Source organism: Cupressus sempervirens, chromosome 4 (genome assembly GCF_028749045.1).
Source record: "Cupressus sempervirens isolate cs-2001-9-10 chromosome 4, ASM2874904v1, whole genome shotgun sequence".
Classification (NCBI taxonomy): domain Eukaryota; kingdom Viridiplantae; phylum Streptophyta; class Pinopsida; order Cupressales; family Cupressaceae; genus Cupressus; species Cupressus sempervirens.
This window is the reverse complement of record NC_143121.1, coordinates 243,613,754-243,639,588: the sequence shown is the minus strand read 5'-3', so window position 1 is coordinate 243,639,588 and position 25,835 is coordinate 243,613,754. Positions and strand designations below refer to the sequence as shown.

Below are 25,835 nucleotides of genomic sequence, written 5' to 3'. Positions count from 1 at the left end.
TAATCTAGTATTTATTCTTCTCCTTGCAATGTTATATCCTACATAATCTTTCTCCGTATATTCTAAATAAAGAATATTAGGGTATAGCATTCCAAAGGTAAGGAACCCAATCGCACTTTTCTTATTCTTTGTTGATTTTAATTGTTCTTTTCGAACCTTTTATGTATATCAATGTTCTTCATTTGTCTCCATCTTCTTCCTATGCTTCAATCTTTTATACCTTTTATAATCACTTATTCTGGAAAGTTAATCCTATCGCAGCTTCAGGATAAGTGATTATACCGATGTATAATAATCATGACATAGGAAAAAATTTATTGCATTTTATTAGTTTTTAAATTATATAATTTGTTTCTGTTTCTCAATCATACCAATGATTACTACAAACTTGATCAAAGTTGGCATAGCAAGAGTTCATTTTGAGAAAAACCAAGAATTTTAAAACAAAGTAGAAAAGGATGCTTAGAATGTAATATAATTATGACTGTTTTTTTGTACAAACTAGACATTTTTAAAATCACTAGTCAAGGACAAAAATCAATTATAATTTGTAAACAAGAATGAATAAGTCCCCAACTACATTGGGGATTTTCTTACCCGTTCTTTTTCTCCCAACGTCTGCATTTGGATGGAATGTTAAAAACTTTATTTTTAAAATTAATAAAATAATATGAACTAAGGCCATCTATTGAACAAAAAAATTTAAAAATGACAGATCATTAATTTAAAATTACCAGCATATTACACATCTCATCTTCACATATTGCAATGAAGTAGAAATGATACTAATGGAAGTTAATGGCATTTTGAAAGGGGGAAGAGTGGAGGAAAACGGGTACTTATATCATCCTATGTATTGTTTATTTCTTAGTACATCAATTTTTTTTAAAACTTTACAAGACTTTCCACCTTTAAGATAAACGTCGATTTTCTGAGCATTTCCAGTGTTTATCATTAGATAGAATCCTTAATAATTTCAGTTGACGGCGGTGTCAAAGAAATATTATAAAAAATTCTAAATATCACAAAAATATGTGACAAATGTCTGAATAGATAAAGACAATATGGTGCCAGAAATAATGAAATCAATGATTTCAGTCAGAAGTCCATAAGTGCAACTTGCACAAGCATGGACAATACAAGAATCTCAAGCAATTTTGGTTCCAAGGTTTGTAATGTAAAATACAAAATTGAATGATGAGTAAATATGCACCCTTAATTATTCTTTAAAATTTGAACAATAAGACATTTCTACTACAAGAGGAACATTTTCCATCAAGCCCATTAAATCTCAGCTATGCTATCTTGCCATTTAATTTTTTATTCTCCCTATAATTTCCAAAAATAACTTATGATTAATAACTTCAAAATAATCCTCAAAACTCAAGAAAGTTGATAGTGCCATCCGCTTCCATTCTCAACGATCTAGCAGAACAGACTCACTCCAAGATAGTATCATATCTCGTGTAGCTGCTGGCAGTCCTGTTAAAAAACACAAATAATTTAGCAACATAACAAAAATGAATTTTGGCACTGGAATCAATCAAATGAGAGTGCAATAAAAAAATTTGTCAAATGAACTACAATTACAAGTATCAGGTTTCCACAATCCATAATAGTAATCAATAATGTTTCTGGTATTTGATTGTGTACAAAAAATCTAATCAACATTTCGGATCACACTCTGCGATCCATCAGCAGGATAACAGCTGCAAAAAGCTCATGAAAATGTTTGACTTGCCTTGAACAAGATCTACAGCTAATGAGGGAAGATCAAATTCCCCTTCAACTAATCTGTATATGTCCATAAGCTGCAACAAAGGTTGTTAGATGTAATAGTTTGGTAAAAGTAGAAATGCAAAAAGATTAGCAACTAAAACCTTGTCCAGAAGGTCATTAGCTAAATTTGGAATTATACTCATCAAGCTGACCTCTTTAATATGCAATTTTGAATCCTCGGTCAAGGCCAAAAGAAGTTGACGACGAATGCCAGCATCTACCATTACCACCCGAGCACCGTCTTTAATTGTATCTGTCAGATCTAGTTTTCTTTCAACTTGCTGATTTGCTATGCCTTGCCTATGGATCACATTAAGACTTAAGTTAGGAAAAGTGAGCATTAATACCTTTATATGCATGATATGACTATATTATTTTTCCTACTGGCAAAGTTATGTTAATTACAATAGAAAGTAATTGAATTGGCTCCAAATAAATGACAGATGTATAATGCATATACACAGCGTCCAAAACTTTGAGTATGAACATCATCCCGAACTGTGTGTGCATAGAAAGAAGAAACATGGACATTATAGAAAAGTAGTTTCTTGCCTGGTTCTTTCTTGCAATGCTGGACTCCGACTCATGATGGCCACTTGCTCTTTTGCCAGCACAATGAGATTTTCAAGTCGTTTCCATTGAAATAGTCCATCTTTGAAAAGCACCTGCTTGAATATATATATCCTTTAGGAGACTAATCCCTTTATGCAATCACAACAGTACGACTTCCAATTCAACATAGCATTCATTTTGATGGTAGTACAAGCAAGAACAGCAAGACAAAAATAAGATGTGCCTACTTGTTGCTTCTAGATTCACTTTCATTCTGTAAATTCAACTGCCTTGAGAAATAAAAAGCAATCTTTCCAGAATTACTATGGAGTGCATTCAAAATAAATATTTATACAATGACAGATAGATAAACTAAAACAGCCAAAAAGGGTTGTGAAAAGCCTTAATATCATATAAATGTGTACAAGGAAAGGATAAGGCCATCTGAAAGTTCTCTTAACATTTTGGTGCTAGCCAGCATCAAGCTAGAGTACTCGATGGGTATGTTACCCAACACTGGTGTTTTGAGGACAGACTCAAGGAACATTGACACTTGACAAGGACACTCACATTGCCACTTGACAAGGACACTTATATTGCTGGGAGGATCAATTAACTCTCCTTGAAAAGAAATATCCCACGGTGGCAAGCTGACAAACTAAAATGGATTTCTTCTCAACTCAAGCTCTATTGATCCAATTACATTGGCAAGTGATCTATCTTTCTGCACAACTATGTAGATGTAGATTCTTGGTTCTTATAATGCTTGACTGAATATGATCTATGTTCCATGGTATTTCAGGGACAGGGATGGGGTGACAGCAGGGGATGGCAGTATGTCAATGACTGATAACAAAAATAACAATATGTAAATAAATCATGAGCAGGACTATAAGAGCATAGTAAATTTTCAGTAAAGCATTATAACAGTAGTCTCAAACACCAAAAATCCATGATCTGTTAGTATCCCAAAGTCTCAACCATGGATCCAAAAGTCTTAAACATCAATATACACCAGTCTATGAAACTATTTGGCAATCAATATCCAGACTCAGAACTATCCATATATCATTATCCAACTTTGACAGAAGTGGATCATACAATGGTAGGCACTATGGTCGATGCCAAATAGTAATCTTCAAAGCCTAAGTCACCAGTTTGGGTTTAGGTTTGGGTTCAGGTTCAAAGTACCAGTTCACTAGTACGGCAATATTCTGAAATAGGGTTTGGGTTCATTGGTACAAAAACATATAAAAATTATATATACATGTACAGATATCTATATCTGTACCAACGAACCCAAACCCCATTTCAGAATATATACACACACACACACAGCCTAGAAGCATGAAGAAGATTAGAATGTCACACGGTATCATATAAACAACAAAATTTGTGTAGAAACCCCGCTCCCCTGCTCTGCAACTTTCCCGCTCACCCCTTGATTTGAATTTTGAACTGCAATGGCGCTGGAGGGCCCAAGCATGCTCGATGCCTCGGTGTGCCCGGAGCTGCACATGGTGTTGGATCTCTGCAAAGATGATTCCCCTGCGTTGTCGGTAGCGTTGGGTAAGGCATGCACCTCTAAACCTCCCTTGTCGGGTTCTGGAGTTGACTCTACTCGTATTGATGTTGGGTCCACCGAGTCTACTCCGCCCCCCAAAGATGGGTGGAAGAATGTCCCCGTGGGGGAACAGGTGGGAAGCACCAAGCTTGAAGCTTCCAAGGTCACCCATGGAGATACAATACCGGAAATCACTTTTCCGGACAGTGTTGTGGACAACGCTACTACCTCCCTCAAAAATTGTATTATGGGTTTATATCCTTCAGGCCTTCAATTGAGATGACGAGGAAATGGGTCGTCTAAAAATGGAAGGTGAAGGGAAGCGGTAGTGTTCCGGCAATGCCCAGCGGTCTCTTATGCTTCCATTTCACTTCTGTGGAGGACTTGGCAGTCGTACTGTATGGGACCTGGTACTACGGTAAACACTACCTGGCACTGGCAAAATGGCACCCTGGCTTTGATGTCACTTAGGAGCTTCAGAACCTAGCCCCAATTTGAGTCTGCTTGCCTGGACTACCGCTAGAGTTCTAGGATGAAAAGATCCTAAGATACATTGGAAACACTTTTGGACGTTTCGCACTGCTAACCTGGTAACTCTACTTAAATCTAGACTTTTTTTTGCTAGATTTTGTGTGAACATCACCACTAATCGGACTCTCCCAACCACAGTCACATTGTCCACTAAATGGGGGAAAAGGGTACAATCGATAGAATATGAGAACGCAGGAATGTATTGCCAAAATTGTGGTTGCTTTGGACATGTGTTGTCGGCTTGCTCTTCCATTTCTATGAAGAAAAAACAGAAGGTGGATTCACCAGGCATTGTTGAGGACTCCGTCTTGGTTGGGGAACCTTCGTCCTCTCCTGAAAAAGTAGAAGTTGAAATTATGGAAGACTGTCCTAGTAGTAAGAAAGTTGAGCAGGACAAGAGGGAAGGTAAGGTGGAAGAGACTGTTAAGACGCCTGAGGTGACGACTATGGAAGCTAAGGAAGGAGTAGAGATGGAGGAATACCCATTTAGAAGAGAGATTGATGACCTTTTGAAATCCCCAGTAGTGGGAGAAGTTAACGCTAACCAGGCGCTAGAGGGTGAAATTGGTCCCTTTGAGGTGGCTACCCAGGGAGTGATACCTTCAAGTAAGGATCATTCAAGAGGCCTAGTGATTTCAGCAGTGATACCATTGTTGTCCTCGAGCTCAACCGCTAGGAGATAGAGCACGGTGTTGGTAACACCTGTAAAGAACCCAATACCAAATATGGGGGTAGGGGGGAGTTCTAATATAGAGAAACCTGATAAGTTGGGTCAATGGGGGATGTTTACCCCGAAGAGGCTAAAATTGGGGTCTTTGGAGGAGGTTGTGGCCAAGGCCATGAGAAGCTTTGAGGAGGCTGAGGGAAGTTTGGCCCTCTCGGTCCCATCCTCCCCTCAAACGAGTGTTAAAAGAGAATGGGAGTGCCCCAAGAGGAAAACTAGGGGGGCAAGAAACCAGATGTGGGGGTGACAACTATCAAAGGCCACCTAAACAACAAAACAACTAGGACTAACTAGGCAGCAAGGGAAGTGGCTAGTGGAAGACAACTTACACTGGAGACAATCAAGAAAGGTAAAAAATGAAATTCCTCTCGTGTAATGTTAGGGGGCTGAACAACACCCAGAAACAATATGCTCTTAGACATTGTATTATGGTGGAAAAGATTGACTATATCCTCATCTAGGAAACAAAGATGACAAACCAAAATTTTACTAAGGTGGCCGAGAAGCTCTGGCCTGGGGCAACTTTCTTCCATTTGGAAGCTGACCAGGCCTCGGGGGACCTTGCAATCATGTGGAACCCCAATGTCCTCATGGGTAGGAAAGTCCTTAAAGAGAAGAACTTCATGGTTTCTAAGTTTACTAATGATAGAATGGTGTAGAATCTGGTAAACATTTACGCCCCTAATACCAGGGCGAGAAGAGGTGAACTATGGGACAGGATTGGAAGAGAGATGGGAGTTCTGAAGAACAAAAGTCTTATGTGTATGGGAGACTTTAATACCCCCTTATACCCTTCAGAAAAGCTTGGGGGGATAACCGACTTCTCAAAAAGTATGCAGGACGTCTTGGAGTTCATAAACACTAATGACCTCCTGGATGTGGACCTACAGGGCAATCCTTTTACTTGGTCCAACAATAGGAAGGGTCAGGACTTGATTCAGGTTAGGTTGGACCGGCTACTTGTCTCGGGATACTGGCCCCACATTATCCCCTCCTCTCTGGTGAATCTCTCAAGGACTATTTCAGACCACTCCCCGATCTTGTTCAACTAGGTGAATGATCTGGTGAGTGGACCTAAACGCTTTAGATATGAAATTATGTGGCAATCTCAACCGGACTTCAAAAATAAAGTGGAAGAATGGTGGAATATAAGAGTGGATGGGATGGCTATGTTCCGCCTGACGCAAAAACTGGATAATGTAAGATAGAATGCTAGGGAATGGGCTAAAAGATCCTTTCGGGATGTGTTTAAAATAAAGCAAGATGTTGAGGAGGAGCTCAAAAGGCTGCAAACTACCATGGCGGCAAGGGATGACACTAAAGCAACCACGCTGGAGGAAGAGATCTATAGGAGGAAGTGGAAGGAAACTAATCTCAAGGAGGAGATTTTCTAGAAGCAAAGGTCTCGTATTGCTTGGTTGACTGAAGGCAACAAAAACACCTCTTTTTTCCATAGATCTGCTTCGAAACATAAAAAACACAACCCTATCACAACACTATCACCTCCCTCATGAAGGATGTGGAAGGACTTTGTCGAAGCAAGAGGAAATGGGTAGGCATGCTGTGGACTTCTTCACGAATGCTTATAAAAAAGAGGACAGAAGGTGCAACAACGTAATAAGGAGAAGTATGCTCAATAATATCCCAAGTGTTGGGGATGGAGGAAAATGATAAGTTAAAGGAGAAAGTTTTGGAAGAGCAAGTGAACAAATAATAGAGGACTTTGATGATTTCACTCGGGCTTTGAAATAAAGGATGGAGAAGCCGGAAGAAGGGTACTAGAAGAAAAAGAGGGAAATCAAGACCTTGTGTGAGTTCATAAAGTTGCCTCATCTAGTGAGAGAAGAAGGTTCGTCTTTTGTTCCTCTTGTAGGTGTTTTAGCTAAAGCAATAGATGATATTGATAGGATCAATCAAACTGCTCAAGGTGCAAAGGTTTGGGCGAAAGGAATTAGGAAGAAGTGTTCAAGTATGCAGAAGAGTTGGTGCAAGTTTGTAGTAGGGTTTAGTTGTATTCTCCACATCCAATATGGATGAATCATGGGAGCATGAGCACATATACTAGGATGAGGTGATCTCAAACATACAGAATCTGATGGAGACTCAAAAGAAGGTATTGGTTGATGATGGAGTTGTGGGTGAAAGGGATGTCTGACCTCCTCAAGTGGTATAGTGCAGTGATCACAGGCAAGGAAACATTTCAGAGCTTTGCCAAGGAATTTTCTTGATGGAGAAAGATAGCCGACAACATCAGGAAAGGGGTTTCCAACACAGTTGCATCCTTGTTGCCATAGATTGATAGAGAATGAAATAATAGTGGACAACTTGAAAGGCAAGTTGGAGTTCTTTCAACTTAATTCTTTTGAGAGAGATGATTTTGAGAACTCCATTTTCTCAAACACCATGCATAACACTCAAGGCATGTTACCAGATTGGGAGGAAAATTTAGGAAAGGCTGAAAGGGTAGTGGCAGTTCTAGATTTCAAGCAAGAATCAACACCAAGAATCAATACAAAAGAGTTAGAGACAATGACGAATCAATTCCATGCTTTTATCTACCATAGTCAAGGATAGATGCATAGTGGGTAGTGGCCCTTTATTGCACCCGTCTCTCTTCTTGAGTGAGCATACATAGTGGGCATTTATTACCTGTTACAGTAGTGGATTGCATCTTGCATTAATGTGCTTCCATTTTCTTTTCCCTAAACCTAGTTAGGGCTGATGTGGTACAATGCAAGCCATTTGCTATTGTTTTTATCTAGGCCACCCATTGTAATTGAGGACCTATATAAAGGCCTCACTTCTCATTTGTAAAGGAGAGGATTGTTGATATTATTTCTCTGAGCTTTTGACACAAAAGAGTTTTCATTGAAGGTTGTTGAATACTTGATGTGTTTTAGTGCTTGCTTGTTCTCTTAAGTCCCTCATTTAGATTAAGATGGTTTACATAGAGTGTGGTAATTGCAATGGAAAATGTGATGGTGTTTTGATGAGTTCCATTTGGTTTATAATTTTGACATTTTAGTGATTCTAAATCATTGTGCAAAGTTAGCCTAAACCTCATTCACGCACATGCTTAACTTCTATCATTCACATATATTGTTCTTTATGATGGTTTTTGTGGTGGTATGAAAATCCCTTGCATAACTTTTGAAGATTGCACCAATTCTCGCATAGTTGTAAAATAACTTGGCAAAGCGAAGCTCAGTGATTAAGGGAATTTGTCCACCAGAGTACCATCTATTGATGTCGTTACCCTAAGGAATAGAATAGAATCTTTGAACTCTAACCCCCTTTCATTTCTGCATATTCTATGAAAATTCCAAAAAAGTACTTTATTGCAAAACCTTTTGATAGCTCTCACATCCAACATGACTTGAAATGAATCTAAGAAAATATACATAAGGCCCCTTGTGATCATCAACAAATCACATCAACCACCAAGCTTATCCACAATCATGACCTGACATTTGAGGAACCTTGGAGTCACCATATGATCTTCTCACAATTTTAGCATACATGACACTTTGTTCAAAAGAGGATATGATACATTGGATTTTTTTTCTACTGTTTGGTGGGTCATAAAACACACATCAACAAGTTGGCTCCTATTTTTGTTAATGAAAGCTATTGTATGGGTTTTCCATGAAAAATTTTCTGTTTACGTCTTGATGGTTTCTCTCTTTATGTTTTAGGTGGTTTCATGCATTTAAAAGTTTAAAAATCTGAAATGCAGATTCAAAACCCCCCAAACCCCTCTTAGTATTTCATGCCTGCTCCTCAATTGGTACTTCTATCATGACTCTTACCACACATATATGACATTGGACTGTAGGTTCATTTTTCAACAACTCTATCCTGCAACATCAGTTCCTTTTCCCGCATGGCTATAGATACTGTGTAATTTATGCTTTGATCACACAATGTCTTCCGTTTAAAAAAAATTAAATGTACACCAATGGTTAGCAAAGGTTCAAAATTTGAGACAGAGGACAGAAACAACAGTTCTGATTCTGAACTGCAACAAAAAAATTTGCATAATTTTTTCTTTTTTTATGCGAATTACTACCATAGGGGTTGAACCATTTCATTGGTAAAGAAAGATTTATATTCAGGAGCAACCGTTTAATCAAGTAGTCAATCCACTCATTGTTTATCAAGTTAGATCAAGACCTTGCCAGGATCGAGAATTATTAGAGATGTCCCTTTTTTAGCCAGTATCAGTAGTTGAGCTGCTAGCCCATCATTCCAATCCTCGTGGGCTAACATTTTGGTTTGGGGGTACTTGGTTTGAGATGTTACATGAGCAGCGGTGACATTACTTTTCTTCACTGATATTTGGGATCAAGACCCTACCTTAGCATTTTCAGTTTGGCTCATTTTGCGGGACTTACTATTTAAAGTAAGTCAATTTTGGTCAATTACCACTTTTTGTAGGGCACTTGGTTATTTGTCCTTGGCAATGAACATCTAGATTCAGAGTTGACCACTTGGAGAGATTTAATAAGTTGTTTAGTTATTAAATATGTTCTCCTTAATTAATAGTAATATGAACGGCTTATTTTATAGTTTTGTGGCGCCAAGTTCATTTGATGAATATATTATAAGTTTGAACTATGTGCCTAGTATTGGAGAGAGTTATAAATTATTATTATATTCAAACTTCATCAAAAGAAAATGTATTTTTAAGTTATAAGTGTGAGGTTGAATATTCATGGTCAATTTGTCTATGGGAAATATATAAAGCTAAAAGTCAAAAAAACTGATCCATTCTATGCATTCTTAGTTATTGAATTGGGTGAAGAGAAGTTTTTGTATTGGGTGGATATTTTGCAACCGACAGTTTTGGGTAAAATCCAATCGCAAAAGAAGATGACCAGCCACAACGTGTGAGACAAAGTCTCTCCTACATTAAAGAGAAGGCTCCCTCTTCTCATCGTTCCTTGGATCAACTCAAGGTAAGCAAGAAGTTGAGAGATTTTGTAAGGAGTGTTACCAATATTCTTTCCTCTTAGCTTTTAGGAAAGAATCCACTTACTCATAGAGTGAGTAATGGGCAAGATGAAATCTTTAACTATACCTCTATCTAATAGCTGGAAACGGTGATACCGATAAACTCACACCAACTCAAAGGCTGATTGAAAGCATAACGGTTTGGCTCTAAGTCCTATTTGTCTAATTTATAGAAAAAACACTACCATTGGAGCGCAAAGACTTCCAGAAGTAGATAATCTCTCTTTTATAAGAAAAATCTCTACCATTGGAGCACAAAGACTTCCAAAAGTAGGGAAATTCTAACTATTTTTCATGAATTTGAGATGGTAGCACAAGCTACAGTCAAAGCTTCTAGTCTATGTATTACCACAACTGCTCCCAGCCAAAGCTTCGGCTCTGATTGCTTCTTAATTCACTATGCTCTATTTTAACAAACAATAATTACATGAGTCAAAAACAATAGGCACAAATTACAATCAAAGCTTCTAATTTGCTCTATCACAATTGCTTCTAGTCAAAGCTTCGAATCCAATTACTTCTTCTATTCACTTTTCTCCCAAATTCGCAATACACAATCAATGTTATGCTTGCACAAATGTGGCAGAGCTTTCTTGCATACAACAAAGATGATTTTTTCAATGAAGGGGCACTCCTTTATATAGGCAAAGGAGTTGAGAAAAAAGTGGAGGAAAAAGTGGGAGCAACTCAACCAACTTTGACCCGGTGTTACTAAGAGAGAAATTATTGGGTTGCATGCAACGCGCATTACGTGTAATTACATCTTGTCATTCAATACATCCTTTTCAATTACAAACATGAAAAAAAAATTGGAAAGACGGAAAAGAATTGAAACAATCCTAGGGATTGTTCTGAAGGGCCTTGTACTTGGCGATGCAATCCCAGATGATAACAGGATTGGGAGTTCCTATATTTTGTGCCACTGCATTCACCTTGATAACCATGGTGTTGCATCTTTTGATAATTTTTGACTCTCTCTAATGAATTGTTTGTTGTCATTTGAAAATTTGATGTGATCAAGCTTTTTCTCATTCAAGTTGTCGTGAATTCTCCTTTTGTAAATCAGCACAAACTGGAGTATCTGACACTTTGAAAACCTTCTTGACAATGTCCGAATGTAAACTCGAAATAACTTTTCATCAGCAGCTTTAACTTTTCTTTTTTTTTTTTTGAAAGAAAGTGCTTGGCGCATTCCCACACGAACTCAAGTTCACTAATAACCATCAAGAAAATAGAGACCAAATGAATTACCATTTTTTTTAGCACGCCTTCTTTACTGGATGTCTTCATTCTGTATAGACACTCTAGCATATCTTAACTTGCTGCAACATGAAAGTTTCAATGGGACTGAATCCTTGAGAACTTTTGGGATTTGAGTTACAATGACAAATCCATGAGGAGTGGGTATTCGAAGTATGGATTAAACACTTATAGAACACATGTGATGGCTGTAAATGAACTAGAAAGCATATGTATTTGGATAGAAAGGACCAAAGTCAGATTTGGAAGGATGGATATACTTTGAAACATGAAAGTGGAATGCATGGGAATGCGTGTAAATGAAAATTCTTGACTTTTTAAAAAGTGACTTGGGCTTTCAATATGTCATTGCACGGAAAGAGGATTACATGAATATGCAACATGTAATGAAGAATGGAAAGTGAGATGACATGCAAATGCGGTTGAAGAATGTAAGAATTTACCTAAGGGCAAAATTCACCCAGGAACTAAGAACTCAAACACAAGCACATAGTAGACCAAAGAGAGAGAGAGAGTATGATCAGAATGACAATGTATTCAATATGCCATGCTTAAGAGTACACTAGGAGTGTCTGTATATAAAGGCCTCTCAGGAAGCACCTAGAATGCCTCTAGAAACAACCAGAAGATAAGACAACTAAGCACCTTATCCAACATTCTAGATGAATGGATAAGAATGACAAAGTGTGATATGTGTGTAGAAGATTCCTATGTTGTAGACAACATGTGCTAAAAAGAGGTGTGGACCCCTGTGATGTCATCATGACAACACACAAGAGTGCACAAACTCCTACGTGTCTCACAAATAACATAATGCAAAATAATTAAATAATGCATAAACCAAAGTAAACTTAAGTGTAATAAGTAAATACTTATTTACACCAACAACCCCCCTTAAGTGCAACTTAGGGGAATGCCCTTAAGCTTACGAAAATAGGATGAAGATGCAGAATAGGTCCCGGCTACAAGACCATGTTAGGTACCCATGTACATAATGAAAATGCAAATCTCTCATAAAGCGGGGAAAGAGGGAAAACCTCATGGGAAAAACCCTCCCCCAAAAAGAGAGATGAAAAGGGATGCATGGATGGATGGAGTAATCAAGACCTCGCCATTACGACATACATCCAGTATATACAGAAGAGAATGAGAGAAGGAAGAGAGACAGAATAGGCTCCCCCCCCAAAAGAAGAATGCCAACAAGTGAAAGCTGCTTGGATGAAGAAGCTGGTCCAAGAATGCAGAATGGTGTTCCTTCCCTTAGGAAGAAACAATGGCAAAGGTACAATCCTGAAGATGTGTGCTGGCCTTGAAACCTGCTCAAGTATCCCTGTACTGATGCTGATGTTCACCCCTTCCAACTATGCTGAAAAGAATGAATGCAGATCTGGCAAGGATGTCTGTTGAACCTGGTCCACGGAACCATTTGTCTCCTCAACTGACAAAGAGACCTCCACTAATTGCTGTTCATAAGGATCCACAATCATGCCAACCTGTTCAGATTGATCATGTAGAGAATGGACATGAGGGTCAGAATGAGCCCTCGCAACAACTGTAGAAGGATCAACTTCATCAATGAGAAGATGTAAGTCCTCAAGTCTCTCTCCCAAGTCAACTGAAGCTGGAGCTGGAAGACGAGATGTACCATAATGTGATGGACCTTTCACTGTGGCAATGTAAGCATGTGGACTGGACTGATGTGACCTCACTGCAATTGTCGACAGAACCCCACGTGTCTAAACCTGTTGAAGCACTATCGCTGGTGTCACTATCAGTTTCCACTGTGTATGATGTGCGGAGAGGAGTAGAGGATAAGCTAGGTGAACTTTCCTCAAAGTGTACATCCTTCTCCACAAAGATCTCATGAGTCTCTGGATCCATAAGTCTATAAGCCTTCACATTGTCTTCATAACCAATGAAGGTACAAGGCCTAGGTGTCGGTGCCTTGCAACTCTTGGAAGATAGGTTTGCCCATGTTGGACAACCGAAGACTCTAAGGTGACTCACAACTGGTTTTCTGCCACACCATGCCGCAAAAGGAGTCTTGCCATCTAAGGCTGGATGAGGAGACATATTAAGTATGTGAGTAGCACTACTAATGGCTTCAACTTCAAGTGTAGGATCAAGAGACTTGGTTTTTTATCATGCAACTTGCCATGGTCTTGAGAGTCCTAATCCTCATAGCTGCAACATCTGTCTTGTGTGGACTGAATGCTGGTGAGTTCTGAAGATCAATCCCCTCAATTCTGCAAAAGTTCTTAAGTCTTTTGTCTACATATCTGTTCTCATTGTCCACCCTTAGTACTTTGATGGCTTTCTTTGACTTGTGTTCAACATGAGTCTTGAAGTCTTGAAGCTTATGAACCAATTCATTCTAATGATGAAGGAAGTAGACCCAAGTGAATCGCGAAAAGTCATCAACAAATGTAAGTATGCAGCGGCCTTGGCTGACCGAAGTCACTGTAAAGGGTCTTGCTAATACCATGTGAACTAGTTGAAGAACAACTGGAGCTCAAGAAGACTTCCCTTTATCATACTTCTCCTTGAGATTCATATCCACTGAACAAGATGAACACTCTCCCTTAGAAAAGCTTATATTGGGTAGACCTTTGACCATGCGTTTTGAGCAAAGTTGCTGAAGAGAGTGGAAGTCAAGGTGACCAAACCGCTCATGCCATAAGTTGATTTGTGAAGTAGAGTGACTTAACAAGGCTCGGGAAGGACTCTTAGGCACAAAGTGGGAGGAGTAAAGCCTCTTGTCATTATTGACTTTCCCCACTGCAACCAATGAAACATCTTTGAGACTTCGCACCATCACAGAATCTGGAAGGAACTCAACCTTATGACCATCTCCTAGGTGAGTGATTTGGTAAACTAATAGGAGATTGGAACTTAGATTTGGAACGTAGAGAACATCTTTGAATTTCCCATTTTCCATTTCTACATGTCCTTTCCCTTCAACTTCCATCTTAGCATCATCTCCCACGAAGATGTGTGGTACCTTTGACTGCTTCAATGAAGAAAAGTCTTCTTTTGAAGAACCCATGTGTTAAGAGGCACTTGAGTCAAGTATCCATTCCGAAGAAGAACTTGTGTTTGCCATAAGTGCTTGACCTTTACCTTTTGAAGAGGTTGGAGTTGAATCCTTGGAAGTACCTAGCACTTGAATCTTGTTCTTCTTGAATAGATTTTCTAACTCATCGATTATTTTTGTCTTGCAATGATGCTCGTCATGATTTGGCTTTTTGCAATATGCACAAAAAAGTTTTTCCTTCTTTTCATTACTTCCCTTCTTGTTTGAAGAAGAACCGCCTTGTTGAGAGGAGGATTGTTGTGTCTCAGATTATGTTTTCTGCTTCCACTGCTCCTTCTTCTTGTTGCTTTTCCCCCCTTGACTTGATTTGTGATCATCACTAGTCACCAAGGCTTTGTTCTTTGATGACTTGAGAAGTCCAAAATCCACCAAGTGAGATTGTTCAACAATCAACATGTTTGCAAATCCATCAAAGGAAGGCTTCTGGTAAGCAGATCCCATGGTCAACCTGTGAGTATTAAAACTTAAAACAAAGTTAGCGTACTCAGAAGGTAGCCTCTTTAGGATATGATGAATCAACTTGTCATCCTTCATGGGATTTTCACAATCTTTAAGAAGTGCCCTATACTCATTAACTTTAATGATGTAATCCTGAATTGTGTCATAATTCTTTGGATTCAAGAGAAGTAGATCATCTTCAATTTGAAATCCCTTTTCTTCATCCACCTTACCATACAATTGTTCAAGTTTATCCCAAGCTTCTTTAGAGTTTGAACAATTTTTAATGTGAAAGAGAAGATCCCCATGTACACAAGTCCTGATTACTCCTAAAGCCTGTTGGTCTTGAATTTGCCAATCAATGAGTTCTTTAGCATTAGTAGGTTTAGTAATTGTACCATCAACATACAGACTATATCCTTTTTTCATTAATCTACTCCATGCAATATCTTTCCATGCAGAATAGTTGCGTGAAGTTAGAGGAGGACATTTAAAACCCATGATGCAGAAATGAAAAGAGCACAAGAGAGAAACACAAAAAAACACACTAGACCAAAGAGAGAGAGAGTATGATCAGAATGACAATGTATTTAATATGCCATGCTTAAGAGTACACTTAGAGTGCCTGTATATAAAGGCCTCTCAGGAAGCACCTAGAATGCCTTTAGAAACACCCAGAAGATAAGACAACTAAGCACCTTATCCAACATTCTAAATGAATGGATAAGAATGACAAAGTGTCATATGTGTGTAGAAGATTCCTGTGTTGTAGACAATATGTGCTAAAAAGAGGTGCGGACCCCTATGATGTCATCATGACAACACACAAGAGTGCACAAACTCCTAAGTGTCTCACAAATAAAATAATGCAAAATAATTAAATAATGCATAAACTTAAGTAAACTTAAGTAAGTGTAATAAGTAAATACTTATTTACACCAACAAAGAATGAGCTTACATGTAAGTGCGTATGAAATGCGTTATCACAAGAGAAGTGGAATGACATGTATTTTTCTCATGAAGTGTAAGTGCATATGGAAGGAACTTTATAAATGCCTCTGAGGAAAAGTAAAGTCAAAGTACATGGGGAAACATGCACATGACATTTTTGACCTTTTAAAAAGTGACTTTTAGTCAAAAACGGGTTTTAGAGATGCAATTACATGTAAGACTTTTCACATAATCATGTCGTACGATTGGATGCGGAAAGTGAGATGAGTGAAAATAGAAATGGAAAATAAGATTACATGTACGTGCGAATGATGGATGGGATGAAATAAATGTAATCGCATTTGACGAATGAGATGCGAAGTGTTGTGATATTGAAAGATGGAAATGGAATGAAACGATGCTCTTGCATGAAATGGAAGATGGAGTGAAGTGAAACATGATCAAATTTTTGGGACTTCTTCAAATGAAGAAAAACAAAAAAACAAACACACAAAACACAAAAACAAACTTCCAAAGAAGAACATACCTTTGGCAAAAGACTCAAACATGTCAACAAGCAAACCAATTCAACATGCAATTTCGAATTTGGAGTTTGGGAAAAAACCAAGAACATGAAAATGAACCATTTCATCATTTTTAAAGAAAAAATAGTAAAATACACTTTTCATGGCAACAAAATCAACAAGTATAAAACATCAAGCTAAAATATGCACAAAATCAACAAGATAAGCACAAATTAATTAGCAAGAAGGATAATGTCTACTTACTTGATGATCAAAGAGCCAAGATAGCTAGTTTTATAAACTTGAAGACCAATTCTCCCTCAAATCCGGATTTTCAAACTTTTTGACTTTTTCTATACTTGCATGTAATGGGCATTCAATGGTCAAATTTGACATGAGAATGTCAAAAACGTAGTCTCTAAAGACAATAGCATGCATTAAAACTCAAAAATGACCCATCTTAATCAAAGGTATGTGCTGGAAATGCCATTTTTTGAGTTTTTAAACAAAACATGACTTTTTAATCCAAAAATCTGAGCCATTTCTGCAAAAACGTGGCAAAAAAATGCATATTTTTGAGTCATTTTTTACTTGTGAATGCAAAAACAACTTTCCCAAATGCATATACAATGATCAAAACTCCAAAACGGCCCCTTTTATGGCAAAAACATGAATTTTGAAGGCTAAATCTGGGCGTTTTTCTTCAAAACGCGGCTCCAAATGGGGCTGAAATAAAATGTTTTTAGCATGAATGAGGTTGCCAAATGCATGGGAATGCATTAGGATGCAAAAACACCTCTTGAGAGAAAGATTTAAAGTCATTCTATGGAAGAAGCTAAGAGAAATCACCAAAACCGGGTTTTTGGAGGCCAAAGTCATGAAATTTTTCAAAAATGGGTTTTGGAAGAGCAAATGCATGAAGTTGAATGCAAAATGGACCTTTCGGAGGTGTTTGCATGTTTTAAAAATGCAACATAAAGCAAAATGCACATTTTAGAGGCCAAACATGTAATGGACTCTCCCAAGGCAAAAACACATTTTTGGTGCATATGCATGTTTTAAAAACATGTTTTTTGCCCAAAAATGGGTTTTGGGGGTGTTATTACATGTCTTTGGTGCAAATGGCACCTTTTTGGTGTAAAGACATGTTTAAGTTACATGCATATGCAACTCAAGGCAAAAACTCATCTTTTTGATGCATATACATATAACATATGTAGCTCAACTTTTTCATGTCATTGCACATTTAAGTGAGTTTACATGCAATAGCATCAAAAAGGTCCACTTTTAAGTGATTTTACACTTTTAAGTGGAGTTTTACATGCAATTGCATAAAAAAAGTTCCACTTTTCGGTGATTTTACATGCAATAGCATCAACAAGGTCCACATTTAAATGATTTTACACTTTTAAGTGGACTTTTACATGTAATCGCATCAAAAAGGTCCACTTTAAGATATAATTGCACATTTAAGTGATTTTTTCAAGCACATGTCAATTTAATTTTGATAAAATATTACTTAAGTAGGACATAAATTATATTTACATTATTAACAATATAATGTGTAGTTATTATTTTATAAGTAATATTTACTAGAGCATTTGATTTAAATATCAAAAATTAAATTGAACTATATAGTTAATATAGTCACCTAAGTGAAAAATCAAAAAGCAAACTCAACATAAAAATATAACATAAATTGCACTATAGTTACTTTAAGTGAAAATTTAAATGATAAAGTAACTTAAAAACATAACATAAAGTGAATTTAAGTTATATTTTTCAAAAAGTGAATGTCAAATTAAAAATATAACATGAAATTTTTAATTCGTGCAGTTGCATCAAAAAGGTCTACTTTTTGGGCACTATATTGGTCATATATTTTGACTAACAACTCTGATTAAGGCCCAAGTTAGATCAAAGCAAAGGGAAAACCGAAAGCAATGACTTGAGCAAAACCAAAGGATTAAAAACCAACAAACAGACACTCAAAAACAAAAAAAATGACATTGATGGCCTCAAAAATCAAGCATAGGCTCGACAAACAGAAAAATGAAAATGACTTAACAAAAGCCTTCAGTAAAATGATTCATTATATCAATTGGTGTCATTTGACTGATCAATACAAACCAATTAAATAATGAAATAAGCTTAGAGAAATACGAAACTAGTTTGGAAAAGTTTTGTACTGGTACCTACATTTTGTGGTGACAAAATGCAGGACAACAATGTGCAACGGTTTTAGAAATTGATGCTCGAAGGAATGGAATTCTTCACAAGCTTGGGCAATTAGAGATGCTGAAAGACCCATCAATTTCTGCAATCAACTATGGCTTCATCTAGTAGCCATGAACTGAAACAAATGCTTTGAATTTGGTGATGTATGAAATAGGTTTCATTAGCAATTGCAGAGGTGATAAATATTAGACAGAAGATTGAAATTGCAGCCTTAGGACAAGTATTTGCAGTGTATTAAGGCAGCCACACTTTGATAAGGAAGCCACATGAGCCATAGAGATTGACGCCTAACTTTCAAGCTGACACGTGTGGGGTTTTTGAGCAGCACTTGGGCTTCAGACTTAGGCGCCTAAAGGTATTTGGGCTTCAGACTTAGGTTGTGACTCCTTTTGCAACAATAATACAGAGCTGTGTTTATAATCTAGGTTTCACAAATGCTACAAATTCATTCCTTGTTTGCAATAATTGATCATTGTGTGCAAAATCATTTCCTAAATTTAATAACAAGGAATTCTTGTGCATTGTTTGAAATAGATAGTTTGATTTCATGCACTATTTATATATTTATTCAAAACACACAAAAAAAAGCATAAAACTCAAAAAACACCAAAAACATACAAATTTGCAAAAACATTTTCTAGCAGTGCCAATTGAACAAGCGTAGAACCAACAGCGTTCTTACAAGAGATGATTTCTTTTCCATTCTAATTGATGGCGTGATTAGACAGATAGTAAACAACACTATTGCTTCCCTAAAAACGTGTCTTACTGTGTGAAGTCTTCATATCATTTCCAAAATTTAATAACAAGGAATGTAATGACCCTTACTATAAAGGCCACTGAATCCCTCAAACTGGACTTAGGAATTTTGTCAAACAGTTGGCATGTAACCGAATAAGGCTGCAATATTACTAATTGTTGTACAACGAAACCTCAATATATGATGCCAATAATGTATGAACAACAATTCCAGATTATAACACTACCAATCTAAGAGATAGATGACAATATGAAACTCAAATATGAAGTCCAATGCAATTCTGATTTTATGACAGCAAATAGAACTGATTACAATGAGAGACTGTCACAACTATGCACTTCTAATACATCAAGCTCTTGACAATGCAATGTTATGACATGAACAATAACCCAGTTCAGATTTGGAATGCAAATGACGAAACTTTTACAACAGTTATTAATGACTGGAAATAACTATTTATGCAATGACAGTGCTGACTGTTCTAATCCTTAACATGCAATATTTTGGCAATCAATATTTTGTGCACCTGGAATAGCTCCAATCTTGCCGGATATGAATGCTGGATTAATGCCACACGAAAACCTCACAATCTGCCCCAAACCGACTCACAAAATTGTTGCTGCTGCCCAACTGACAAGGCCGTACAGGTACGGCCTGGTACGGCTGCTAGATAAAAATATTGCAGCGTTTTTTGTCACTCCAAAAGCAATAAATCTGGGCGCCTAGGGTTGCTGAATAACCCCCTAAAATATGAAATTCATCCGTCAAGCCAATTAGGAGTTATGAGCTAAAACGTGGGTCCAAACCCTGGACTGGCAGTCTGAAAATAATGCACAACTGTGTCTTCAAACCCTGTTAATCAATCCACAAATGCTAGGGCACAACTGAAACCCTTATTCCAACCAAAGTAAACCCTTATAACTGAATCTCAATGAAGTCCAAATGAGATGGCTGCATTACCAACTCCTCAAATGCAACAATTCAGGTGATATTTCACACCCTCAAAGTCGCCAATCCAAGGGAATGATTCGTTCCCAAAGATCAAATAATAATTTGCAGACCCAAGAGACTACAAATTTGCTTCACAATGGAAGAAGTAGAAGAAATCTCAAATCCAAGCATGTCCAAATGAGAGGCCCAGCCCTCTATTTATTCACTTTTCTAAGAAATTGCTAGAACTTCTAGAAACATCCCTTATAAAATCTCATTATAATGCACTTTTTATAATAAAGTAATTTTATAAAATAAAAAGTGCAACTCAACTTAAAATTATAACATGTAGGCCCCAATAACACATAATAATAAAATATAACCTCTTAACACTTCTTCAAGAGCAAGATATGACCATCTGATCCGCAGAATTGACTCTCTCTCCACACCATTTGCCTACGAGAGTCTGGAATAGGCAAATCCATGATCAATGCCATGTCGAACTAAAGAGGGGACATTACAAGGAATTCTTGTGCATTATTTGCAATAGATAGTTTGATTTCATGCACTGTTTAAATATATATTCAAAACACAGAAAAAAGCATAAAACTCAAAAAACACCAAAAGCATACAAATTTGCAAAAACATCATCTAGCAGTGCCAGTTAAACAAGTGTAGAACCAACAGGGTTCTTACAAGTGACAATTTCTTTCTCATTCTGATTGATGGTGTGATTAGACAGATAGTAAGCAACGCTATTTGCTTCCCTAAAAACATGTCTTACTGTGTGTAGTCTACATATCCTCCCGAATCTTACGGATGACATCCATCCACATACACGTCATCCAGCTTGGAGCATTTCCTATGGTAATTTCTTGTAGAACATTCATTGAGTCGTCCTCAATGTCCAATCTGTCCAGACCATGATTCCTGCAAATGATCAGTCCCACCAAAAGGACGGTGAATTCGGCATCATTTTTCGTATCTCGTGGAAACTATAGTAAGCCACCCTAGATTAACTCTCCCCTATCATTCTTAAAGATGTATCCAGCCCCCGAGAAGCCAGGATTTTGACTGGAAGCTGCATCAAAGTTTGAGCCTTCCCCGAGGCAGTCAGCTCCAACACGCATTGTCCCTGCTGCTGCAATTGGTGAAATTCTCTCCCTTTGGCAGGATAAACTATAGCATATTTAAGTGTAAGATATATTTTAAATAAATTTGTCCTGATTCAAATTTAAATAATAATGTCATGTGTCATTTAAATTTTTTTTGGCAGAGTATCTAGCAGCAGCAATTAAGAGGCATACACTTAGCCACGACACAGAATTTAATTTGTCTTTACAAGATAATCTTATAATAATCAAATAGCTAATCAAATATCAACAATAATTTGTAATGCTTTTCTTTAGTTTTTGAATCTAGTTTCCCCAAAATTTTCAAGACATGATAAACCAAGACAAAAAAGCCAATTGAATGTTTGGCCATTAATGTTGTGTGCCAAGTCCAAATGTACACACACGGAGATATATGTGTGTGTGTGTGTGTGTGTGTGAATTCAAATAAAGAAACTGATAAATTAGAATAATTGCAATTCCACAATGTGAGAGGATCTGACCTGCCACTATGGGACTAGATTGGGCATCAGAGCACAACCCTTGATAAGTAAACAAGATTAATTAGGTTTAAAGCAATTAAAAACTTCAAACAGGAGAAACAGCTATTAAACTTTGCATATCACAAGTCTTCTTTAATTCAAAGATAGCATAAACGGAGTCTGCTCACTACCAAGTTATATACTATAACACTATGACTACATAAATCAGCCCAACTTTCGCATAAAACTGCATAGAAAAGTCAAAAACCTGTACAAGACGTTCTCGTAGTGCTGGATCAGGATCTGTCAGGAGGCGTTTTGCAATGTACGGATAGGCTACCTGATATAAATCCCATAAATAATCAGTTTGCAGTTACTGTGATAAAGAAATTCATGTCAAACAACAAAAGATGAGACTGCGGTAGTTATTGAAAAATTACTGTTGTGCAATATTCTTTTGATAATTTGAACTAGCACATGCATTTCGTATATAAGAAACATAAATTTTTCGAAAAAGGGAGTAGCAATGAAACAGCTGTTAGCTATGTTTTGTCTCTGTTCTATTCTACAAGCATCTCCAGGCCAATTGCCACAAAATATCTGTTTCCCAGACATATTCTGTCCTAAAAGACAAGACCAACAAGAAATTTCTCCTAAATGTCACAAATGCTTGTTTGAGAACAAAAAGAATGAAAAGCCATACTGCACTTCTTTTAACATTAATTTAAAAACAAGAAAAATAATTAAGGAATATATGAATGGACAGAAAGCCTTCATAAACCCTCCTTAAAGTGCACCTTCTCACCCAAATAACTTTATCCTTTCTAGAGCGGAGAAAAAGCATGGTTGTAAGAATTTTCTTTTGATTCACTGCAAGCTAAGTTCAACGGTGTTTCCAGGTTGGCAACAGGAGGATGACGGAGGCCACATTTTGAGGATGGCAGTGTTGGGGTGCAATATATAAATGACAATGTTACGATGATGTCTGTAGAAGCACACATACCAACAACATTCCAAAAAGAAAGTGTTCATTTGTACTTCTCACACAGTACCACACTTTACCAGACCATAAAAATGCACCTTTAATCTCTTTTGCAGCTGACAATAATAACTAAATCTAATACCATATTAAGAATTTTGAAGTTTGAAACTTTTTTGGACAATAAAATCAGAAATCCAAATTATTACTGTTAGAGTTAAATGTTATATAACTTATATCATTAGCTATGAAGCTGAATCATTTTATACTCACTGCTGTAACACTGTAGTTGATGATGTCACTCCTGTCATGATTAATTTAATTGTTGTTATACAGTTGTCATGATATGCTTATTGTTGCTGTTATAATACTGTCAAGATATATACAAGTCCTTTTTTAATATTATGAATGATTTTTCTTTTAAAATTACAGCAGATTGTTTTTCCACAAAGGATGCCTAGCCATCCCCAGGACAGTTGAGGGACATATGAGAAGTCACCAGCTGCTTTGGGGGCAGTCTGGTGTTCCCTATACATTTCCTATCATCCCCAATTTTAGGGACATGTTTGGGATGTTCCCTTATTTTCTCTGTCAGGAAGGATGTCCTCTAATGTCCCCGCCCCAAAATACCTCGAGGGATAGTGATAGGGGTTTGAGGGGCAGGGATGCATCCCCATGTAACACAGTTTGCAAGTGAAGAAGAGGATCCCAGTTATTGACATATGGTACAATTTTTTATACAAGGAATAGGTAAATTTCTCATTTCTAGTTTTATATGTCCATCCTATTTTGCAATGGCAACTTCGTCATCACAGTTCCAACTTCCAAGTGTAACTACAAATCCAATAAAGAACCCGTAATGTCCCCTTTTTGGCTTGCCCTAATTTTACCCTAGAATCGCAATTTCCATTAAAATGATAATTTGGAAAATGGTCAGAATTATAACTTCACCATTAAAAATGCCTCTTTACAAGTTTGACCCCAATTTAGGTCCTGCAGCTCATAAAAGGATCAAGAGCACAAATATACTAAACAGGATATAACCTATCTTATTATTTTAATAAAGAGTTCCAATTCATAACATGTAATGTGTACTGTTTTAGTGTTCATGAAGGTGGAAGGAGATATTACAAAAGGGTGTCTTTGCCTAGCAGCAGGCCCAAGAGGGGAATCTTGTCCCCCTTGGTACCACGTTTCGTGGAGTTGGCGTACCTAGTGGGACTCACCATACCCATTAATGTAACCTCCTCCACCAATGTGGACTATACTTGCACGACAGTGCCTTTGTATGATGTAAACTGTGCCTATGTCACTGCACGCCTTATCTAGCACCTTTGTATGATGTAGCTCATGCCCATTCCACTGCAGACCTTCCCTAGTGCCTTTGTATGCTGCAGCACAGTCCATTTCACTGCAGATCTTATCTTATCTTGTAAAGTGATAATCTTAATGCAGTTAATTATGACAAGAACATGAAAAATGTAGTGTAATTGAGATATCATTAATCTGATTAAAATAATAAATATCTATATTTATTACCATATTATTATTCACCATAGAAATATCATGAAATCAATGCTATATATATTTGCAGACGTATGTATATGTTTCAAAATATCACTTGCACATATTTATACTTAAATTCATGTTTTTGTGTGTGTGTGTATATATATATATATATATATATATATATATATCACCTATATTTGAGAACAGTAACCTGTACATATACAATGTGTTGAACATGCTATGTACTTAAGTGACTTTTATCCATACCCATAACAGCCTGTGGCTTGTGCATGTCCTGTGTTGTGTCTCTGTTCTATCCTTGTATGATGGGTTTATGGTCTGAAGAATATGAAAACTCCATCCCCTAAAACCGATTGCCGGCAATGCGTAGATGTTAAAGGTGTTTCACACTATTTCTAATTAGGACGTATGATCTATATATATCCAAAATGCCAGTGATCTCCTAAGCATTCTATATAAAACTGTCCTTATATCCATCCCGATCATTCCCCTCCTCAACTGCCGATATTCTCTTCACAATATATTGGTATAGGAAAATGATGAGAGGTGACTCTCCTAAGGGTCACAAATAAGCTGCTGCTGATTATACATAACCTTAGAAGCCGAAGCAGGCATCTTGGGCCTGGAGGTGGAAGCGGATGCCTATGGAGGCAGATGCAAGTGAAAGTCACCCGGAAGCACCTCCCAGGCATCCGCATCTGGGTGGCTTCCATAGGCATATGCTTCTATTATTAGGTTAAAACTTGAGATTTATATCCAGCTTAGGTTTGCGGAGAAGAAAGAATTCAGAATTCCTAAATCTGAAGGTTGACATTTATTGCTTACTCTGTGTATGGAGGCATTTGCAGAGCATTGTCTTGTGTTACAGGCAGGAAATGTGTCTGAGAGTTTGTGTGGCAGCAGATTTAATTACGAGATCAATTTCTACTAGGTATGTTAATTTTTCCATACCTGGTATCTTCCATTACAATGTTAAGCAGATATATAATTTTCCATACCTGGTACCTTCCATTACAATGTTAAGGAGATAATATATAAGACTAAAGATATGATCCTACCTAATGTTGTTTCCAGTTTAGTAGATCTGTGGTTTTTGACAGGGGATTTTGGAAATATGTGTGAATCTGTGATCCTAGAAAAATCCATTTATTCAATATTCAAGGTTAATGAAAATGCATTTCTTTGCATATACATTGTAGTGCCTCTCTCATTTGATTTTTGTATGTCATCTTGACGGGATATAACTTTGATGTTCTTGCTTTCTGAGTGATCATGTTGAGACCCATGAGTGGTCTACACCCTTGGGGTAATTTGATTTATGTTGTTGCATCAATAGACTGGTTATTCTTATGCCCAATTTATGAGATTGGTTCATTTGATGGTTTCACTGAGGTG

At 37.2% G+C, this 25,835-nt stretch overlaps 1 protein-coding gene across 1 annotated transcript in view; it reads right to left on the bottom strand.

Moving 5' to 3' along the window:
* Positions 1-1,022: 1,022 nt before the first annotated feature.
* Positions 1,023-25,835, bottom strand: part of ACDO1 (Protein kinase superfamily protein) — a 99,312-nt gene continuing 74,499 nt past the window's right edge. The window contains exons 11-15 of the mRNA XM_089824882.1: positions 22,200-22,271; positions 2,332-2,444; positions 1,932-2,079; positions 1,742-1,811; positions 1,023-1,482 (exon numbers count right to left, since the gene is read on the bottom strand). Of these exons, the coding sequence (XP_089681008.1) occupies positions 1,418-1,482; positions 1,742-1,811; positions 1,932-2,079; positions 2,332-2,444; positions 22,200-22,271 (468 nt within the window). The 3' untranslated portion in view covers positions 1,023-1,417. The remainder of the gene's footprint in view (positions 1,483-1,741; positions 1,812-1,931; positions 2,080-2,331; positions 2,445-22,199; positions 22,272-25,835) is intronic.